This window comes from Parus major, chromosome 8 (genome assembly GCF_001522545.3).
Source record: "Parus major isolate Abel chromosome 8, Parus_major1.1, whole genome shotgun sequence".
Lineage (NCBI taxonomy): Eukaryota > Metazoa > Chordata > Aves > Passeriformes > Paridae > Parus > Parus major.
The window spans coordinates 1,342,415-1,358,706 of NC_031777.1; the positions used below are offsets into that span (position 1 = coordinate 1,342,415).

General features: G+C 46.5%; 2 protein-coding genes across 6 annotated transcripts in view; one reads left to right on the plus strand and one right to left on the minus strand.

Moving 5' to 3' along the window:
* Positions 1–12,039, plus strand: SCYL3 (SCY1 like pseudokinase 3). The gene is made up of 13 exons (XM_015636375.2): positions 1–275; positions 1,034–1,219; positions 1,885–1,998; positions 2,559–2,615; positions 3,259–3,361; positions 3,872–3,983; positions 4,315–4,392; positions 5,789–5,928; positions 6,210–6,397; positions 6,705–6,876; positions 8,699–8,842; positions 9,426–10,159; positions 11,310–12,039. Exons 1-13 carry the CDS (start codon positions 111–113, stop codon positions 11,370–11,372), a joined length of 2,256 nt encoding a protein of 751 aa, XP_015491861.1. The 5' UTR covers positions 1–110; the 3' UTR covers positions 11,373–12,039.
* C8H1orf112 (chromosome 8 C1orf112 homolog) overlaps positions 1,161–16,292 on the minus strand; it is a 27,521-nt gene continuing 12,389 nt past the window's right edge. For 4 of the 5 annotated variants that reach the window (XM_015636371.2, XM_015636374.2, XM_015636373.2 and 1 more), the window contains 8 exons: positions 16,155–16,277; positions 15,159–15,254; positions 14,620–14,733; positions 14,134–14,238; positions 13,747–13,827; positions 12,930–13,043; positions 12,504–12,685; positions 1,161–1,248 (listed from right to left, as the gene is read on the minus strand). In XM_015636371.2, the coding sequence (XP_015491857.1) occupies positions 1,242–1,248; positions 12,504–12,685; positions 12,930–13,043; positions 13,747–13,827; positions 14,134–14,238; positions 14,620–14,733; positions 15,159–15,254; positions 16,155–16,277 (822 nt within the window). In that variant the 3' untranslated portion in view covers positions 1,161–1,241. Of the gene's footprint in view, positions 1,249–12,077; positions 12,686–12,929; positions 13,044–13,746; positions 13,828–14,133; positions 14,239–14,619; positions 14,734–15,158; positions 15,255–16,154; positions 16,278–16,292 lie in introns of those variants that run through there. The other variant, XM_015636372.2, reaches the window with a different exon arrangement.

Here is a 16,292-nt window from a genome sequence, read left to right on the forward strand (position 1 = left end):
AAAATGCTCTGAACGTGAACTGGACAGCGCCCGCTGGAACTCAATCAGTCCAAAGGAAATCCTCCTTCACGCAGAGCCTGTTGGTGGTGAGGAGGGGATCTCTGCGAGGGATGGGCTCGGAGAACAGTGCTTTGAAGAGCTACACCCTGGAGGAGCCGCCGTTCACGCTGCCCACCGGCCACACCGTCTACCCGGCCGTGCTGCAGGATGGCAAACTGGCCTCCGTCTTCGTGTACAAGAGGGACAACGAGGAGAGGGTCAGCAAAGCTGCCAAGGTACTGCACTCTGCCTGGGACACACTGCACAGCTGCCCCTCCTTCCCAGCAGGATGGGAATCACTTAACAGGGGTCTAACCCTTGGGAGTGAGGGCAAGAGAAAAGCTGGAAGGCAGCTTGGCCATGGGGCAGAAGGGGGTTGGCAGCTGCACAGTTCATTGCGTGGTGAGGGCAGCAGTGTTCAGTCCTGCAGGGCCAACTCAGGGTCTCTCGTGGGTGAATCCCACCCAAAATACCATATTATGAGTAAGACTTTTATTCTGTGTAAGATTTTCTCCATCCAGAGCCAGCAGGAAGCTTAAAGACAGAGGAAGAGACAAGAACATGTAGTGACAGGACAAAGGGAAATGGCTTCAAAGTGAGAGAGAGTAGGTTTAGATTGGATATTGGGAAGAAATTGTTCCCTGTGAGGGTGGAGAGGCTCTGGCACAGGGTGCCCAGAGAAGTTGTGGCTGCCCCTGGATCCCTGGGCAGGGCTTGGAGCAACCTGGGGTAGTGGAAGGTTTCCTTGCCCATGGGAGGGGGATGGAACAAGATGGTCTTTAAGGCCCTTCCAACCCAGACCATTCTATGATTCTGTTTCAGTGTATTATAAAAAGTTCTGCAGTCTGAGTGGGGAAGTTTGCTGGGTGCTTGGTGAGGAGCAGGGATGGGCTGTCTGAATTGCATGAGAAAACATGGCTAAGGGGGCAGGACTAAGCTGTGCATCTGGAGGAGATGCCTCACAGGAGGTCTAACACACCTTTGTTTCTGGAAGCACCTGAAAACCTTGCGCCACCCTTGCCTTCTGCGCTTCCTCTCCTGCACTGTGGAAGCAAACGGGATCCACCTGGTCACAGAGCGGGTGAAGCCCTTGGAGATGGTCCTGGAGACACTCTCTGCTGCAGAAATCTGTGCAGGGATCTACGATGTGTTGCTGGCACTCATCTTCCTCCATGACAGGGTAGGTACCTCTGGCAGCATCATCAGGCTCTGGTGGGAGATGGAGGAAATGTGACAGGGGAGTGTTGTACCTGGGTTTGTCTGGGTGACTTATTGCTGATTCCTCCCGAAAAGACACGTGCCAAACAGTTCTTGTAGGCTGAAACTGCTAAAATTGGCTGCTTTGGAGGAGGAAAGGGTAATTGAGAATGTTGTGGAAATGAGGGAAGAGGCAGTTCTCAGTTAATGCATCTGCTTGTAGTACCTATTGCTTTAGAGAAATGGGATTGCTTGGCCTTGGTGTTTGTTTACAGCTGTTGCCCCATGCCAGAGATTGTGTCACTGCTGCCCTGGCTGGGCACTGTGTGTTTGTCCAGGACTGCAGGTAAATCCCAGCTCAGACTGCAGCTCTGGGTTTTTGTGTTCACAGCTGGATTCACTCCCTGGATTTACAGTTGCACTGCAGGGGCTGTGACAATTAGGGCTTTGTCTGCACTAAAACCCTGGCCCTCCTGCCTGGCACCTGCTGCTCACCTACAAAATCCCAGAGGAACTGTGTGCTTTTTTGGCAGCTTTCCCTCAGCCCCCTGCATCACCTAATTAGTGTGCTGATTAAGATTTTTACATCTTCATCTATGCCCCAAGTCAGTCACCCTTTTTTTTTTTTTTTTGGTGTTTATGTTTTAGGGAAACCTAACGCATAACAACGTCTGTTTATCATCAGTGTTTGTGAGTGAGGATGGGCACTGGAAGCTGGGAGGAATGGAAACAGTCTGTAACTTCAGTGAAGCCACCCCAGAGGTAAGAGCCAAGCCAAGTGCACCCTGGATGCCCAGGGGAGGATTCCTGGCCTGTGGAATTTGGCCATGTGAAGGCCCAAGTCCATTCCACTTAAATGTCTTGGCTCCCTCCCAGCTCTGTCCTCAATCTTTGCTCTAAGGACACCATAACTCTAAACTAAAATGTCCACACAAATTAGTTCTCCATTACCCAAAATGCAGCTGCTTTTCTAAGGGACACTGCTGGCTGGAGAGTGAGAAATCTTTGCCCTTCTGGATACAAAATTAAAGAGCAGGAAGATTCAGGTTGAAACGAGTCATTAAGGAAAGTAATTTAATTGCCTCCTTAGCTTGTGCTGGTGGCATTTTCACTGCTTGGTAGCAGAAAGAGCAATTCCTGTTTTGATTTCTGCTGCCTGCTGGGCAGAGTCATTGCAGCAGCAGGCACAGCCTGCCCTGGGTGCCAGCAGAAGGGGCAGGGGCACAGCTGCTGCCACCCCCCAGCCCATGGGCACAGCCTGCTCTGCTGCTTGGCACTGAGGGGACATGGAGGCAGCTCACGGCCCCTTGTTGTCCTTGCAGTTCCTGTGTCACGTGAAGTCGGTGCGAGAGCAGTCGTGCATCCCCTGCGAGGAGATGGTGAGTGACAGCTCAGGAGCTTCCTGCTGGCAGCAAAGAAAAACGTGATGGTCAGGAAATAGTTTCACATTCATGCTGTGTTTCCTCATGCCTAAAAGGCATGGAAGTGGCTCTTGGAGAATATCTGAGGTTTCCTTTTGTCCCTCCTCTGTCCCATCCCTGGTTTGGGCACAGGTAATACTACTTTTCAAATGCTTTGTGTCTCTTCTAAATCACAGAGTAGTTGCTGAGATTGCCCAGATCAGTGTGGTCCCGTGGTTGTGTAACTCACCACAGCTTTTTCCCTACCTGTTAGTCACTTCCTAGCCCTTGAGAATCCTTGGAGCTGCTTGTGCTTCTGCTCTCTAATTACTGCCTGTTTCCATAGAAATGCTGAAAGCTGTTGACTGCCTGCATTCATCAAGGAGTTCTTCCATCATGATGGAGTTGCTCCTTTGGGTTATAAATTCCCCAGTGGAGGTTTTTTTAGCATAATATTCTACTTGTAGGGTACACAGTGGAGCTTTGGTGCTATATAAAGAACTAGAGAGTGTTTATGGTGGGGGGTGGGAATAAAAACTTGAGGAAAACATCACATATTCCATAAGCTCCTGCTTTGCTGGTGTATTTTTGTTGTTGTTTTGTTTGTTTGTTTTGTTTTCAGTCTGCAGACTTCAAAATCCTGCCCAGCAGCTACGGGCATGCGAGGGATGCCTACGCATTTGGAACAACAGTTGAGAACCTCCTGACAGTTCTCAATGATCAGGGTGAGAATGACTCTGGTTTGTTTGGCTGCTGACAGGCCCTGGGGTTCATTCCTTGCATGGTTGAACATTTCACCTTTTGCTGCAGCTGGCAGGAGCGTTGTGGGCTCAGTGGCCAGTGTTGTTCCCTGATTGCAGATTTTGGCTTCTCCTGTGTTCCCCTTTTCCTGTGGGGATGTGGTCAGATGTGGCTGGAGGTCACCATCCCATGTGACATGAGCATTCCCAGTCCTGCTCTGGTCCTGCCAAGGGTTATGGATGTGGCATGTGGGTCTGAGCAGGGGCTGCCACTTCCAGCAGAGAAGGAGCAGGAAGTTTCTTGGGAGAACTTGGAGGCCCAGTAGCCAGGCAGGTTAGGAGGGGAAACTGAAACACTATTTTCCCCTTCCTTTTGCACTTTTGCTATGAATTAGAACTATAAATAAGTTTTTTGGGGGGGAGCATGGAGGACTCCTGAACTTACCTTGTTTGGTGTGGAGAGAGAAATCTAACTGTAGGTGCTCTGAATTTCAGTTTCAGCAGATATTCTCTCCAGCTTTCAGCAAACCTTGCGTTGTACACTGCTGAATCCAGACCCAAAGTGTCGCCCACCACTGTCCAGCTTATTGTCTCACGAGTTCTTCAGGTAAGGATGGGAATATCAGACCTCTCTTGGTCTTGATACTGCTGGTTTCTGTCTTTCCAAGCATCAGTTCTGTGAAGGTGGGATGGGAGTGCAGATTTAATCCCTGCCTCTTGCAGGGATCTTTGACAAAGAGGCTCCTTAAATCAAGAGGGTGTTACCAGCCCTCCCAAAGAGGTGCTGAGCAGCCTTCAGGTGTCACCTCCTTGCTGGCATTCTTGATCCACCAGCATTTGACTTCCCTCTGCTAAAGGAATGGTGGGAATGCAGTCTCTCCCCTGTGGGTGGTTTAAGCATCAAGGATTACACGTGACATCTTTGGTTTTGTGCTTAGGAATGATTTTCTAGAAGTTGTGAATTTTCTGAAGACCTTAACACTGAAGTCTGAGGAGGAGAAAACTGAATTTTTCAAGTAAGTGAAGGAACTGTGATGTGGAAGCTTCTTATTTCAGAATGATAAAGCAAACAACTGCAAATGGATTGTGGGGGGACCTGGGAGGCCCCTGAGGTAGCAGATTTGGTGGATTTGGAACATTGTTCACTCTGTATCACTTTGGGTTCTCCAAAAGTGTGCAGCCAAAATAAGAGTCCTGTCAAAGAGGAAACTCTTCAGGTCTTGTTTCCCAGTTCCTTGTGACTGGTTTGGTGTTTGGGAGGAGCAGTCCCTGCTGGGCTCTGCATCATCCTGATGCTCCCCAGCCTCTAGACTGAGTTTGCCAATGAGAGAGTTTGCAATAAGACTTAAATTAAAAGGTGAATTAATCATGTGGTGCCAAGAGTAAAGCTGTTGCCTGTAATGGATGTCTCAGCTGCAGTAGTGGAATGTCTTGCAGTGAACCCACTGATATGGTCCCCAAGAATTTTTTTCTGTCAGGGAATCTTCTGTGTAATCATGACATTATCCAGGCCTGAAAAAGGGAGAGCTGAATTTTTCTTTTTCCATATAAAAGAGCCTTGGTGTTCTCACAGAGCTGTTTTCCTGCCTATTTTATACATCAGTTATTTTTCATTAGTTTGAGTCTTTAAGTGGAGGAAGTATGAGGAGAATGGGGATCCTTAGCAGGAACATAGAGAGTGCTTCTCACTATTTCTGTGTCAGCAGTGTTTATTGAGGGAGAGGATGAACACTTTGCTTAAAGATAGGGGAGTGTTGCCCTTTTATCAGGAAGAGGGGCCTTCACAACATTTGCACCCTTTTCTTGGTCTCCTCCAAACATAAAGAAAAAGCAGTAATTGATAATAAATATTTTAAAAATGAAAATCTGACAGATGAGAGCAGTTGCACAAAATTAAACTCCAATAAACCAAATCATTACTCTGTTGGCCTCATTAGATGGAAGTGGTTTAAAAATGGGATTCCCTTTGTGCAAGGGAAACTTCCCTTTGTGTAGTAAGCAGAACAGCCTTTTCCAAAGCAGCAGGAAAATCCTTGTGATAGACCAGGGTGGGGAGTGAGAGGAAAACTCTCTGCTGCAGTTTGGACTGTAGCTCTTCCCAGGAGATGCCAGCTGTGAGGCAGTTTGATGTCCCAGCAGCTTCCTGTGCCAGCTGGATGTGCTTGTGCCAGCCCAAGATCTGGGTGTGGGCTTTTACAGGATGTGGTTCTGGCTCCTGGTTTGTGCTGTCTTTGCCTCAGGCAGGAGCAGAGGCTTCTCTCTGCAGCTCAGAGTGCAGCCAGAGGGAGAGGCTGCAGTGGGACACTGACTCTGGATCAGTCAGACACAAAAAGGGGAAAATGATACTAAGGGAAACAGGCATAAATGCATGGAAGGCTGCCTTGATACTAATTGCTGTCTCCTGGAATGCAGATTCCTGCTGGACAGGGTGGCTGGCTTGTCAGAGGAGCTGATAGCATCACGGCTGGTGCCTCTCCTACTCAATCAGCTGGTGTTTGCAGAACCTGTAGCTGTCAAGAGTTTTCTTCCTCATCTGCTGGGCCCAAAGAAAGGTGACCTTTAAATACTTCCTCATCACAATTATTCTTGACAAGTTTGGAATGAATTCAGAGCAGTTGTTTCATTGAATCAAGGGAATAGTGGTGTTTCCCTAAGCAGAACAAATAGAGTAACAGAACTGGAAAGGACAGTTATCTGTGCTCCCTCCTTTGCTCTGCTCTGCTGATGCTGGGAGGAGAATTAGCAATGATCCTGGTGTCAGCACTCAGTAGCTTCTGGGTGAGCTGTCTCGTGGGTCAAGCAGCCTTTTCTCATCCTCACCTCTGTTCCCTAGAGCAAAGTGGGGAGAGCCAGACCAGCTGCCTGCTGTCACCAGCCCTGTTCCAGGCCCATGTCATCCCTGTGCTGCTGAAGCTGTTTGAGGTGCACGAGGAGCACGTGCGGATGGTGCTGCTGTCTCACATCCACGCCTACGCGGAGCTGTTCTCTCGGGAGGAGCTGAAGAACATCATATTGCCACAGGTTAAGGACAGCAGAACAATGGGCGGTATATCCTGGAATATGGGATTTCACTGAATGGTTTGGGTTGGAAGAGACTTTATGGACCATCTAACACCCTTCCACTAGACCACCTTGCTCTGATCAGCCACCCCATTAATTAGTAGCACAAAGTAGAAGGCTGATTTTATACTATGAAACAACATCCAGTCTCCACTGAGAGCTGTAGGGGATTAGACACGAGATTTGCTACAAAAGTAACCCTTGGAGAGGAAAGCAGAGCAAAAGCAGAGTGTTCTGCTGTGCTGACATCCGTGTGTTGTTGGTGCAGGTGTTGCTGGGCCTGCGGGACACCAGTGACTCCATCGTGGCCATAACCCTGCACAGCTTGGCTGTCCTCGTCTCCCTCCTTGGGCCTGAAGTGGTTGTAGGTGGAGAAAGAACGAAGATTTTCAAAAGCTCTGCACCAAGTTTCATGAAAACTGCTGATCTCTCCCCAGAAGGTAAAAGATACAGTCAGGGTGTTCTTGGGATGATTGCCTGTTCTGTCCGAGCAGTGTAGGCTGAATTTCTTGCATTATTCATCAGATTAATTGAAAAAAAAGCTGATTTGCAGCCAGACTTGGATTTTAAGTTAGGTGCTATTTGCAGATACAGAATTGATACCAGAAGAAGAGTTATATAAAAGTATTTTAAATATACCAAATATATTGGGAAAAAGTGAAACCTCTTCATTTAAGAATTCCTGTAAGTAAAGGAGATAGTGTGTTTATGTGTCTTCTGTGGAAAAACTATATTGCCTTTCTAAAGGACTTATATAGGCAGTTATTTAATATTCCCTCTGTCCTTCCTGTTTTTAAAAACAGTAAATCTCATGTTCTTCCCCCAATTTCTATTCATAGATTGGAAAAGGAATACGAACTTCCCTATTTTATCAGCTCTCTGGAGGCTTTTCAGCTAATGCAAGTGAAGACAGTAGTCCCTGCACCTGCTAGATAATTTGGAACCAAGTGTGCTAAGGGAAAGCTTCTCTGGATATTGAAACTAAGAATGTTTATAACGAAGGAAAAGTCAGCATCTATGCAACTTTAGACACAGAGATCCCAAATGAAATACATGACAGAGATCAGTTTAAGTGCTTCCTGTTTATGTGTGTACTGGCAGCTACCACCCTTCATTAAAATCTGTGGATGGCTCACTGCATTAGTTTCTTTACATTATTTATTTTAGTAGACTGTAGTAAATAAACCACTTTGGATTGCAGGCTGGAACCAGGTTTATTTTTCAGAATATACTTAAAATTGGATCTGATTTTCAGAATATACTTGAAATTAGATCTGATTTAACTATTGATAAACAACAAAAACCCCACCTTTGTCCTCAGCAGTGAGTGACAATCTGCAAAAAGCAACACAAGAGGCTGAGCATGTGAGGCTTAACAAGCTGTTTGCTCAAGCCCCTCCAAGGATGTGCCCTTTATGAAGGGCACTGGGGGAGAGGGTGGGTTCTGTGTGTTCCTTGCAGTCCTTTCCTGTGGGCCCTAGTGATCCCTAGCCTAGGCAGGCCCAGCTGGCTGGGAACACACATGAGCCCTGGAAGGAAGTACAGCACTGGCCCAAACTGTGCCATTTTGTGGCAGCAGGGTCCCCACGCAGCTGAGGCTGGTGTTGGCAAACCATCACCAGCACTTGATCATACCCTGCAGCTCCCAAAAATGAACTGCAACCTGGTGCTTGCCAAGCTGTCATCACTGGGCCAGGGAAATACACCCACCTTGGGCAGCTCCAAAGCACGGCCTTTACTGCCCACCACCCACCTCAGCTGGGATATGAGGGCAGCTGGCAGTCAGCCTTCAGAGAAGAGACTCTCATTCCAGGAAGCTGCTGTGCCCATGCCCAGGCATGGAAAGGGGTTTGTGTAGTGTGCTTACGCTTGGAATTGTTGTGAGCGAGCGCAGTGCTTTTGTGTAAGGCAGGTACCCCAGGGAATTTGTGATGCAGTTGGGATTTTGCATCCAGCCAGGTGGCAAACAGCGTTTTTGAAGCATCTACTCTGATCCTAGTCAGTTTATTCATTATGTATTTCTTGAAAGAACATCTCAGCAAAAGCTGACCGTGTATAGCTGCCGTAACTTTGTACTGGCAAGAGCTGCAGGCAGCAGGAACAGAGGGCTATTGTGTATTGATCAGGAGGTGCAGCTGTTGGATTGCTGTGCCAGGCCTCTGTGTCATTCAAAAAAGAACATTCCAGTGCTGCAGGCAGTTCAGCTCTGACTGACAGCACACCTTGTGGACTTGTGTCCTTTCTTTCCCTTTCTCCTGGCAGGTTCCCCCAGACACGGTGTGAGCAATCAGAGAAACCAAACCTCTCGGCCCCTGAAGAGCAGCCCCAGCTCGTTCCCCAGCTCTGCAAATGCACCTGGCAAAAAACTTCCTGTGCAACAAGACAATCCCCTGGCTTCAAAGACAGGTAAAACGTACCCTAGTGTTTCCTTTCAGAAATCAAGTGTTCACCAAGGAAGTGTTGCTTGAAAAGATGTGCCTTTCCCCCCATGAGCTGATCTGAAAGATTCAGTGAACCATGGAAGGCAACAGTGAGGGAAGGGTAGCGTGATCCTTAACATCCTAGGGAATGGCTCTTTGGGAAGCTGACATCCACAGACTGGTTGCCTGGACTTGAGTTTGTTTTCTTATGGCAGATTCTCTGCTGTGCTTTCATCCCTCCCACAGCTCAGCAGATACTCTGGATTTACAGGTCAGCTCATTCTGACAGTCAAAGCTGATTCTGTTTCCTTCCATGGCCTTTTCTCAGTCACCTGTTGCTTATCAGCAGTCAGCTTGTATTGCCCCAGGGCTCTGAGGTGAATTCCCTCCTTAGCAAGCAGGAAAGGTGTCCCTGCTTTCTAATCCAAGAGGAGCCTGATTTCCAATCAATTACTGGCTTGTTCCCGTGCCAGACGATGCCTGTAATGTCAAGAAGTTTTAGACATAACTCCACCTCTGCCTGCATTTGCTCTCTTTAAATGGGTGTGTAACACCTTTGTCTTCCACAGGTGAGCAAGGCACTCAGCCCCCCCTGAATGGAATTCCTGGAAGTGTTAATACACTGGAGAACAGCAGGAGCTCTTTGACTACCTCGGAAAAGCCAGCAGAGGAGTGGCCAGACTGGAGTGAGCCAGAGGAGACAGACACTGAGAAAACTGTGAACATTCAGATTCAGCCCCGGGAGCTGCGGGGCAGCGCGGGACCTTATTTTGCTGATCATGATGTAGATGAGAAGCCTTGGGATGACTTTGAACCCAGGAGCCCCAGTCCTAAACTGTCCTCAGGGAACTGCCCCACTGTGACACAGGCTGATGCAGCTGAAAGGCCGAGGCCTCTGCCAGGTACCCATCAACTGAGCAAAGAATTCAAAAGCCTCAGACTGAGTCCACCCACAAAGTCTTGCCATGGGAACAGCTGGAGCAATGAAAAGTGGGACCATGAGGAACAGCTGGGAGAAACTTTGTTGCCAAAAACCTTTCAGGAAAGGTTGAAGTTTTCATCAGAGTCTGGCCTTGGAGAAGAATTCACAATCAAAGTGAAGAAGAAACCTGTGCAAGACCCTGAGCTGGACTGGTTTGCTGACATGATCCCAGACATTAAACCTTCTTCTGCCCTCTTGATTTTACCTGAGGCAAGGACAGAAGCAGTTGTTCCCACTGGCTCGGGTGGGGTGTCCAGCAGGGAAGGTGCCTCCCAGACTGTGCTGTTTTCATCCAAATTTGCAGCAGCTGATGTGATTGAGGTAAGAGGCTCGAGGTTTAGGTGACTGCAGGCCTGAGAGGCTCCCAAGCACACAGCATCTTAGCAGGCACCAGGTAATGCAGTGGGCACACAGCAAAGAGAACTCTGCTAGGAAATGGGGAATGGACTCCATTTGTACTAAGGAGTTTTAGCTCCAGCTTTTACTCTGTGCTGCTGTATCCTGGATGCAGGAATCCTGTGGTTTGTTAAGTGGAGTTTTGGTTTGTCAGGCAGGTAAAACAAGGCTGGATCCTGGCTGGTGAACAGACATGGTCCTGTGCACAGAGAAGGGACTTTCAGGCACAGAGAATTCCCAGGACTGAAGTGTTTTTCCTGACTCTACTAGCAAAACATAATAGCATTGTAAATTACGGTCCAGGAGATCTGAACCTCTGGATTACAAAGTAAAGCTTTTTTGGGTGTGATGTTTTCATGAAAGCTGAAATGTTTCTCTATTTCAGAGACACAGGGGAGCCACAAAATTGGGGTTTCTTTAACTAGATAAATCCCTGTAGCCCAATTAGGGAGGCTCCAAAGACCAGTGCTGTTTCCTAGGAGGGGAGGCAACATTCCCACTCGAATATGTAACTCTCTTAGGGAATAGGTGTTGAATTCAAGTTGTTTTTCTCATTCAGCCTCAAGAGAGCTACCCCAGGAATAGCAGGGAGCAGGGGGAGAGGAGCCTGGGCTGTAAACTGAAGTTGTTTATGCCATTTCAAAGTGGCACAGTGTGCTGTGACTGTCAGGGCCTCAACCCCAGTTTGTAGGGCAGTCAGTGCTGTGTCAGTGGGAGAGCAAACTTGGTGTTAGAATACAACAGAAAACCATCTCTTTCCTGGGGGAAAGAAATCATCTAATGTATGGCATCCTTTTTTAATGGAAGGTGGGTTTGAGACAAACAGTAAAAAGAAAAAAAAAAGTAAGACTCCTCGTTAAGTCTGCTTTTGTCTCTAAGGTGATTGCTCTTTTAGTTTGAAGTTCTTTAAGACCATAAGGTGCAAATACTGACATTTCAGTTTGGAGCTTTTGGCCTTGTGGATGAATTCTCAGCCCTTCAAGGCCACACAGGCTTCTCCCTGACTCCTGGGGCTGTGCTAAGCACACGAGTACATTTCACATACCTTAATCTCAATCATTTTATGTGATTCTAGGCTGAAGCTACAGGCTGGGGTGAAGAAGAGGAGTTGAACTGGGAAGATGATACAAACTGGTAACAGTTCTGAATGAGACCAAGGTGATTTATGGCGTGTTGGATCCTATGACAGGAGTTGCTGCTTCCCCAGTACCATGGATAAAGTACCTCAGAGCTGCTTTTGCCACAAGGCAGGCACTTGCTGCACAGCCACGAGATCCCATGGGGCCTGAGCTCTTGCCAGGGATGCTCATTCCCAGTCTGTGCCAAAAGCTGCAGGGGTGAGCCTGCACTCGAGCAATATTGCCCAGCTGTGGTGCTGTCACTGCTCCCAGAGAGAGGACAGTGTGAGGGTGGTGGTGCTGCTGACGTGCTGCTGGAGGCCAAGAGTGGTGTAGGAGATTGATCCAGAACTCACCCCTGCCCTGAAAAACTGCTGACAATAAATGAAAGTCACACTGAGTTTCTTGGTTAAATGTGCCTTTTTCCTTTGGTTGTTTGGGTTTGTTTTTTTTTTCCCTTTCCCAGAAAAATAAAGTCCTTAGAAATGGCTCCTTTTAACTTTTCAACTAAGAGATGATTTTAAGATGAATGTACAGTTTATTCAACTTATTTATTTCTGTTTGTATAGTTCTGTCAATGGATGGCACAAGAGGTGCTAGGAACCATAAAGTGAACCACCACAAACTGCTTAAGCACCATGTTCTTTCTGCTCTTAACTGTAACCAATAAAGATTATTTTTAAAGGATCACCCTAGTGTGGAGTGGAACCAGCAGCAGAGGTATGTTCAGATAACAGTAGAGAGCCTTTAATTGTTATTCCTGAGTGTATTTTAAAATAAAGATAAAAGCACCTCCTGGGCAGCTGCATATGATAGGAACACTACTACTTTTACAACAGATTTAAACCTCTCAGTATTCAGAATACAACACCATGAAATGTTTATCTCCACACAGCAGAAGAACAAGCAATATACAAACCCACAGCTCTGATGTCCGTAGTGTCCACTCAAATCCATCAGGCTACGCAGGAGAGGCTGGCACTGCACCCCTCAGTCCGTTCTGGCACACAAACCAAGACCCAGCAGTACTGCAGAGCACTGCCCCATCTCACAGCTTTTTCTTCTGCAGCACTCCTGGCACAAAGGCACCTCTTCCCTCCCACCAGGGAGCTGAGCTGGGTCACTGTCCCCAAGCCCTGTGGAGCACCTACCGCAAGCTGTCCCTGAGGGTGGCTATGGCTGTGTGCAGAGCCTCCAGCTTCACTGCAAGCCAGCTTGGTGGGGACCCTTTCTGGAGCAGCAGCTTCACAGCCTCCACTGCCCCCTCCATCGTGCCTACTGCTGCCTTGTACTGCTCCTCAGAGGGGGGGTGACAGGCTCTTTTGGCCACAGGCTGCAGATTTAAAACATGAAACATCAATTTAATGCTGTACTTGAGGGATCAGGCTTCATCCAAATGCAAGAAACCCCGTGGGTGGAACAGAGCTGCAAGTCCCTCGTGCTGTGAGGGTTCTTGCTGCCTGGCAGGCACTGCAGACCATTAGGATATCATACTAAGGGCCAGAAGTGCAAGTGATCTTTCTTCTTAGAATTCCCCAGAACTGACAGAAATTAACAGTTTAAAGAAGCACACATACCTCTCCTGTTGACTCCAATTCTCCATCCACTTTCAAAACCTGTGCACTCCAGGTAATCCTTTCTTGCTTCAGGCGTTCTGTTCGTGCTTCTCTTGTCTCTTCCACCTGCCTTACCTAGGGAGAAAGCCCCAGGAGAGGTAACTAAACCCAGGCAGCATCACCAACCTTCACAGGCTCAATTTATAGGCCAGAACAAAATGGGGAGAGAGAGGGATTTTAATTTGCAGTTCAAAGAATATTATTTCTCACACACACTTCTGACCAAAGATTGAGGTTATCTACAAGTTTGGTTTAGCTATCAGTTCTTTTGTAAATTATCTACTTGGCAAAAGCTGTTCAACCAGAGAGTTCTGCCTCAGGTTATAGCTGCCCCCTCTTCCCCAGTGTCACTGTTGTGCAGCAACAGCCACCTGCTCCCAAGAGGATTTCTCCTAACCTGCAAAAGCAACTGAGATGCTTCATACATGTTCATTTACACTTCAGAAACAGATCCAAGAGAAATGGAGAAGGAAATCAAACCAAATTATCAAATTTTTAATAGGTAACTTATTTCAAAAATAACACTGCAATTTAGTAGGTATTTTTTTTAAAAGCATTTATGCTCCTTAAAGTTGAAAGTACTGGAGGAGCAGTGTGCATAGGAATGGCAGTTTCTAACTCTGCTGATTAAAGCAAGCAGAAAAGTTCAACCAGTTTATTTTAAAGTCATTTAATGGACATGCAGATAATGCAAGTGTAGCACCATGCTGCTTATTGCTGATAGCAGATGTACAGCATCAACTAAGACAGCAGTAAAATGGTTAAACAATATACATACCCTAGCCAGAAAATTAACAACTTTGTTCTTAGCTTCTTCAGAATTAAGGCACCAAGGAACAACATCTTCATGTCTTGTTTCCTGTCAAAAAAGTTATTGGTTGTTCAGTACATTCATGCTAACAAGGGAACAACGTTGATGTTTCTATGATAGTCCCTGCCCTCCTGCAACCAATCTAAGCAACCAGTGCCTAAATCCTTCTTCACTTCCAGCTCCTGAAACCTCTTCCAACTGCACCAGCCCTCAGTACTTTTAATGTGCAACAGCATCTGTAACTCTGATCCAGATTGTGCAGTGAGGAGCAGCAAACATCAGAGACAGCAGAATTTATGTACAACAGAAGCCAGCAGAAGCAAATGGCTCCACCCAGAGTTGTGCTCTACTCACCTCTGCAAAACGTGTGAATGCCTCCAGTGTGTGCTGGTGAATCAGCCAGCTCTGGTCAGCCAGCAGAGAGGCAAACAGACAGGACAGCTGGGGCACAACCTGCCTCTGCAACAGAACAATCAGTTCCCAAGAGTCACCTGTGTGTTTCTCACCATCATGATCTATTATTAAAGAATCACTCTAAGACTGAGGGACAGGTTTGGGAAATATGAGAGTGCTACTGCTCTGTCTGGCTAAAGAACCACTGTGAGGGAGGTGACATTCTATTCTCAATGCTTGTTGCTTCTCACCAGTGAGAAAGGACTGGCATTTGAACCTCCAAGCATCTTGCATGCACTCAGCACATCTTGATAAAAAATAAACCTGCTGCAGACCATTAATCCAAGACAACTGGAATTCCTGTATGTATTTAATGAACTCGATCCTTTAACTGTGTACTTAAATAAAAGTATTTTTATTAAAAGACAAGGCCACAATTTCATTTACCTGTGCTTCTTGTGGAATAAACACCTTTCCCATGGAAGACAGAAAATCCACCATTGCCAGACGGACATGATCTGGGGGATGCAGCTGGAGCAGGGATGACTGCAGTGCAAATACCTGCAGGAGATGAAACCCATCAGACAGACTGCAGATGAAAACTGTGCAGGCTCATCTTTAAATCCAAACACATGCAGTTTAGAAATCTGAAGAAGGTATGCTGCACCTCCAATAAAACTGGCCAGGATAAAGCTGCAGGGTGCATTTTAGAAAGAAATGAGAAATGCTCTCTATAGCACTTCCATATACCTCAATTATCTTACAAAGGAAAGGATTCTCAAAAGCAGTGTTAACCAAAATGCCAAGTGCATGGTTTAAAGGCCTGGAAAGTAATCAAGGAAGATTATTTCCTTGCTAAAAGAGGGCCAGACCATGAAATAACTCATTTGAGATTTCAACAAATCACACAGAATTTAGTTTTCATGTAGTGAATTATTCATAAAGTAGTGTTGGGAGTTTTAGGATTTTTTTTATTTTGTTTTTACCTGGGTCATCAGTTGAGCATCTAATGCTTGGATGAAAAATTCCAAAAGGTGAAGTAATAAACACAGTGTCTTCTGGAGACGTGGCTCATCTGAGACCTTGAAGAGAGCACAAGGTATCAGCAACATTGGATTTTAGCTCATGGAATAGCTGCTTAGGAGAGAATGTCAAGTTGCAGTAGCTTCCAAAATTGTTACCCTGACTTCACACCTGTAAATCACTGCACTGTAAGCAGCAAAGAAAATATTAAAATAATAATATCAGTATTTCTAGGTAATCATATTTTATGAGATTATTTTCTTTGATATTTTTGGAAGAGCATTTCTTAACCTTCCTCTCCTTCCATCACCCATTAAAACAGGCACCTAAAGGTTATTTGAACTATTTGTTTTCACTTTCAGTTGCCAAATGTCCTCACAGAATGGCTGAAGTTGGAAAAGACCTCTGAGGGGGGCATCTTCACTCCCACTCTCAAACCTTCTTTTTTAATCTGGAACATGAAAACCCAGACAATCCTTTTTTTCTTTCCTTTATGCAGCTGTAGCCATGAACAGGTACATGGTCACAAGGACACTGCCTGACCCCCTTGGGTGGAGGGTGATTTTCCCTGTGTGTCTCCATGTGCTGGGCTGTGCTCTCATCAAATCACAAATCTGAGCTTTGTTATTTAATGAATAATTAAAATACACCAAATTTGTGACTGGGATGAAGCAAAATTGTGTATTTCAGGCTTCTCCTTGAGCAAGTCTGAATGTGACACTGAGTAACAGATGGAGTAACAAGGAACCATATATGGAACATTCAGCAAACTCAAGCTTCCCAGAGCTCATGCCTGCCCTACAGATAAACCAGCTGAGAGCAGATGGGCAAGCATTGGTACACTGTGCTTTATTGAAACAGTCCAATCCAAGTAAAACAAATGAGTAACAACAAGCTAAGGAAACCACACCAGCCTCTCCAAGATGTGCTTTCACCACTGGAGCAGCAAATTCTCTTACCTGCTTAGCCTGGAGAAAAGACCAGAACTGACTGAGCACAGCCAAGACAGATGTCTTAAGTTCTGCCTCCAGAGTGGCATCAGCAGAACTGCAGGCAGCCAGCAGGACAGAAAGGGCGGTGTTCTAGGAGGAAAAAAA

Excerpts from the sequence above, each read along its gene's own strand:
- SCYL3 (XM_015636375.2), top strand. The coding sequence starts at position 111 with ATGGGCTCGGAGAACAGTGCTTTGAAGAGCTACACCCTGGAGGAGCCG. Across the intron at positions 2,616-3,258 it reads GCATCCCCTGCGAGGAGATG|TCTGCAGACTTCAAAATCCT; the intron begins GTGAGTGACAGC and ends TTTTGTTTTCAG. Across the intron at positions 6,877-8,698 it reads TGCTGATCTCTCCCCAGAAG|GTTCCCCCAGACACGGTGTG; the intron begins GTAAAAGATACA and ends TTCTCCTGGCAG.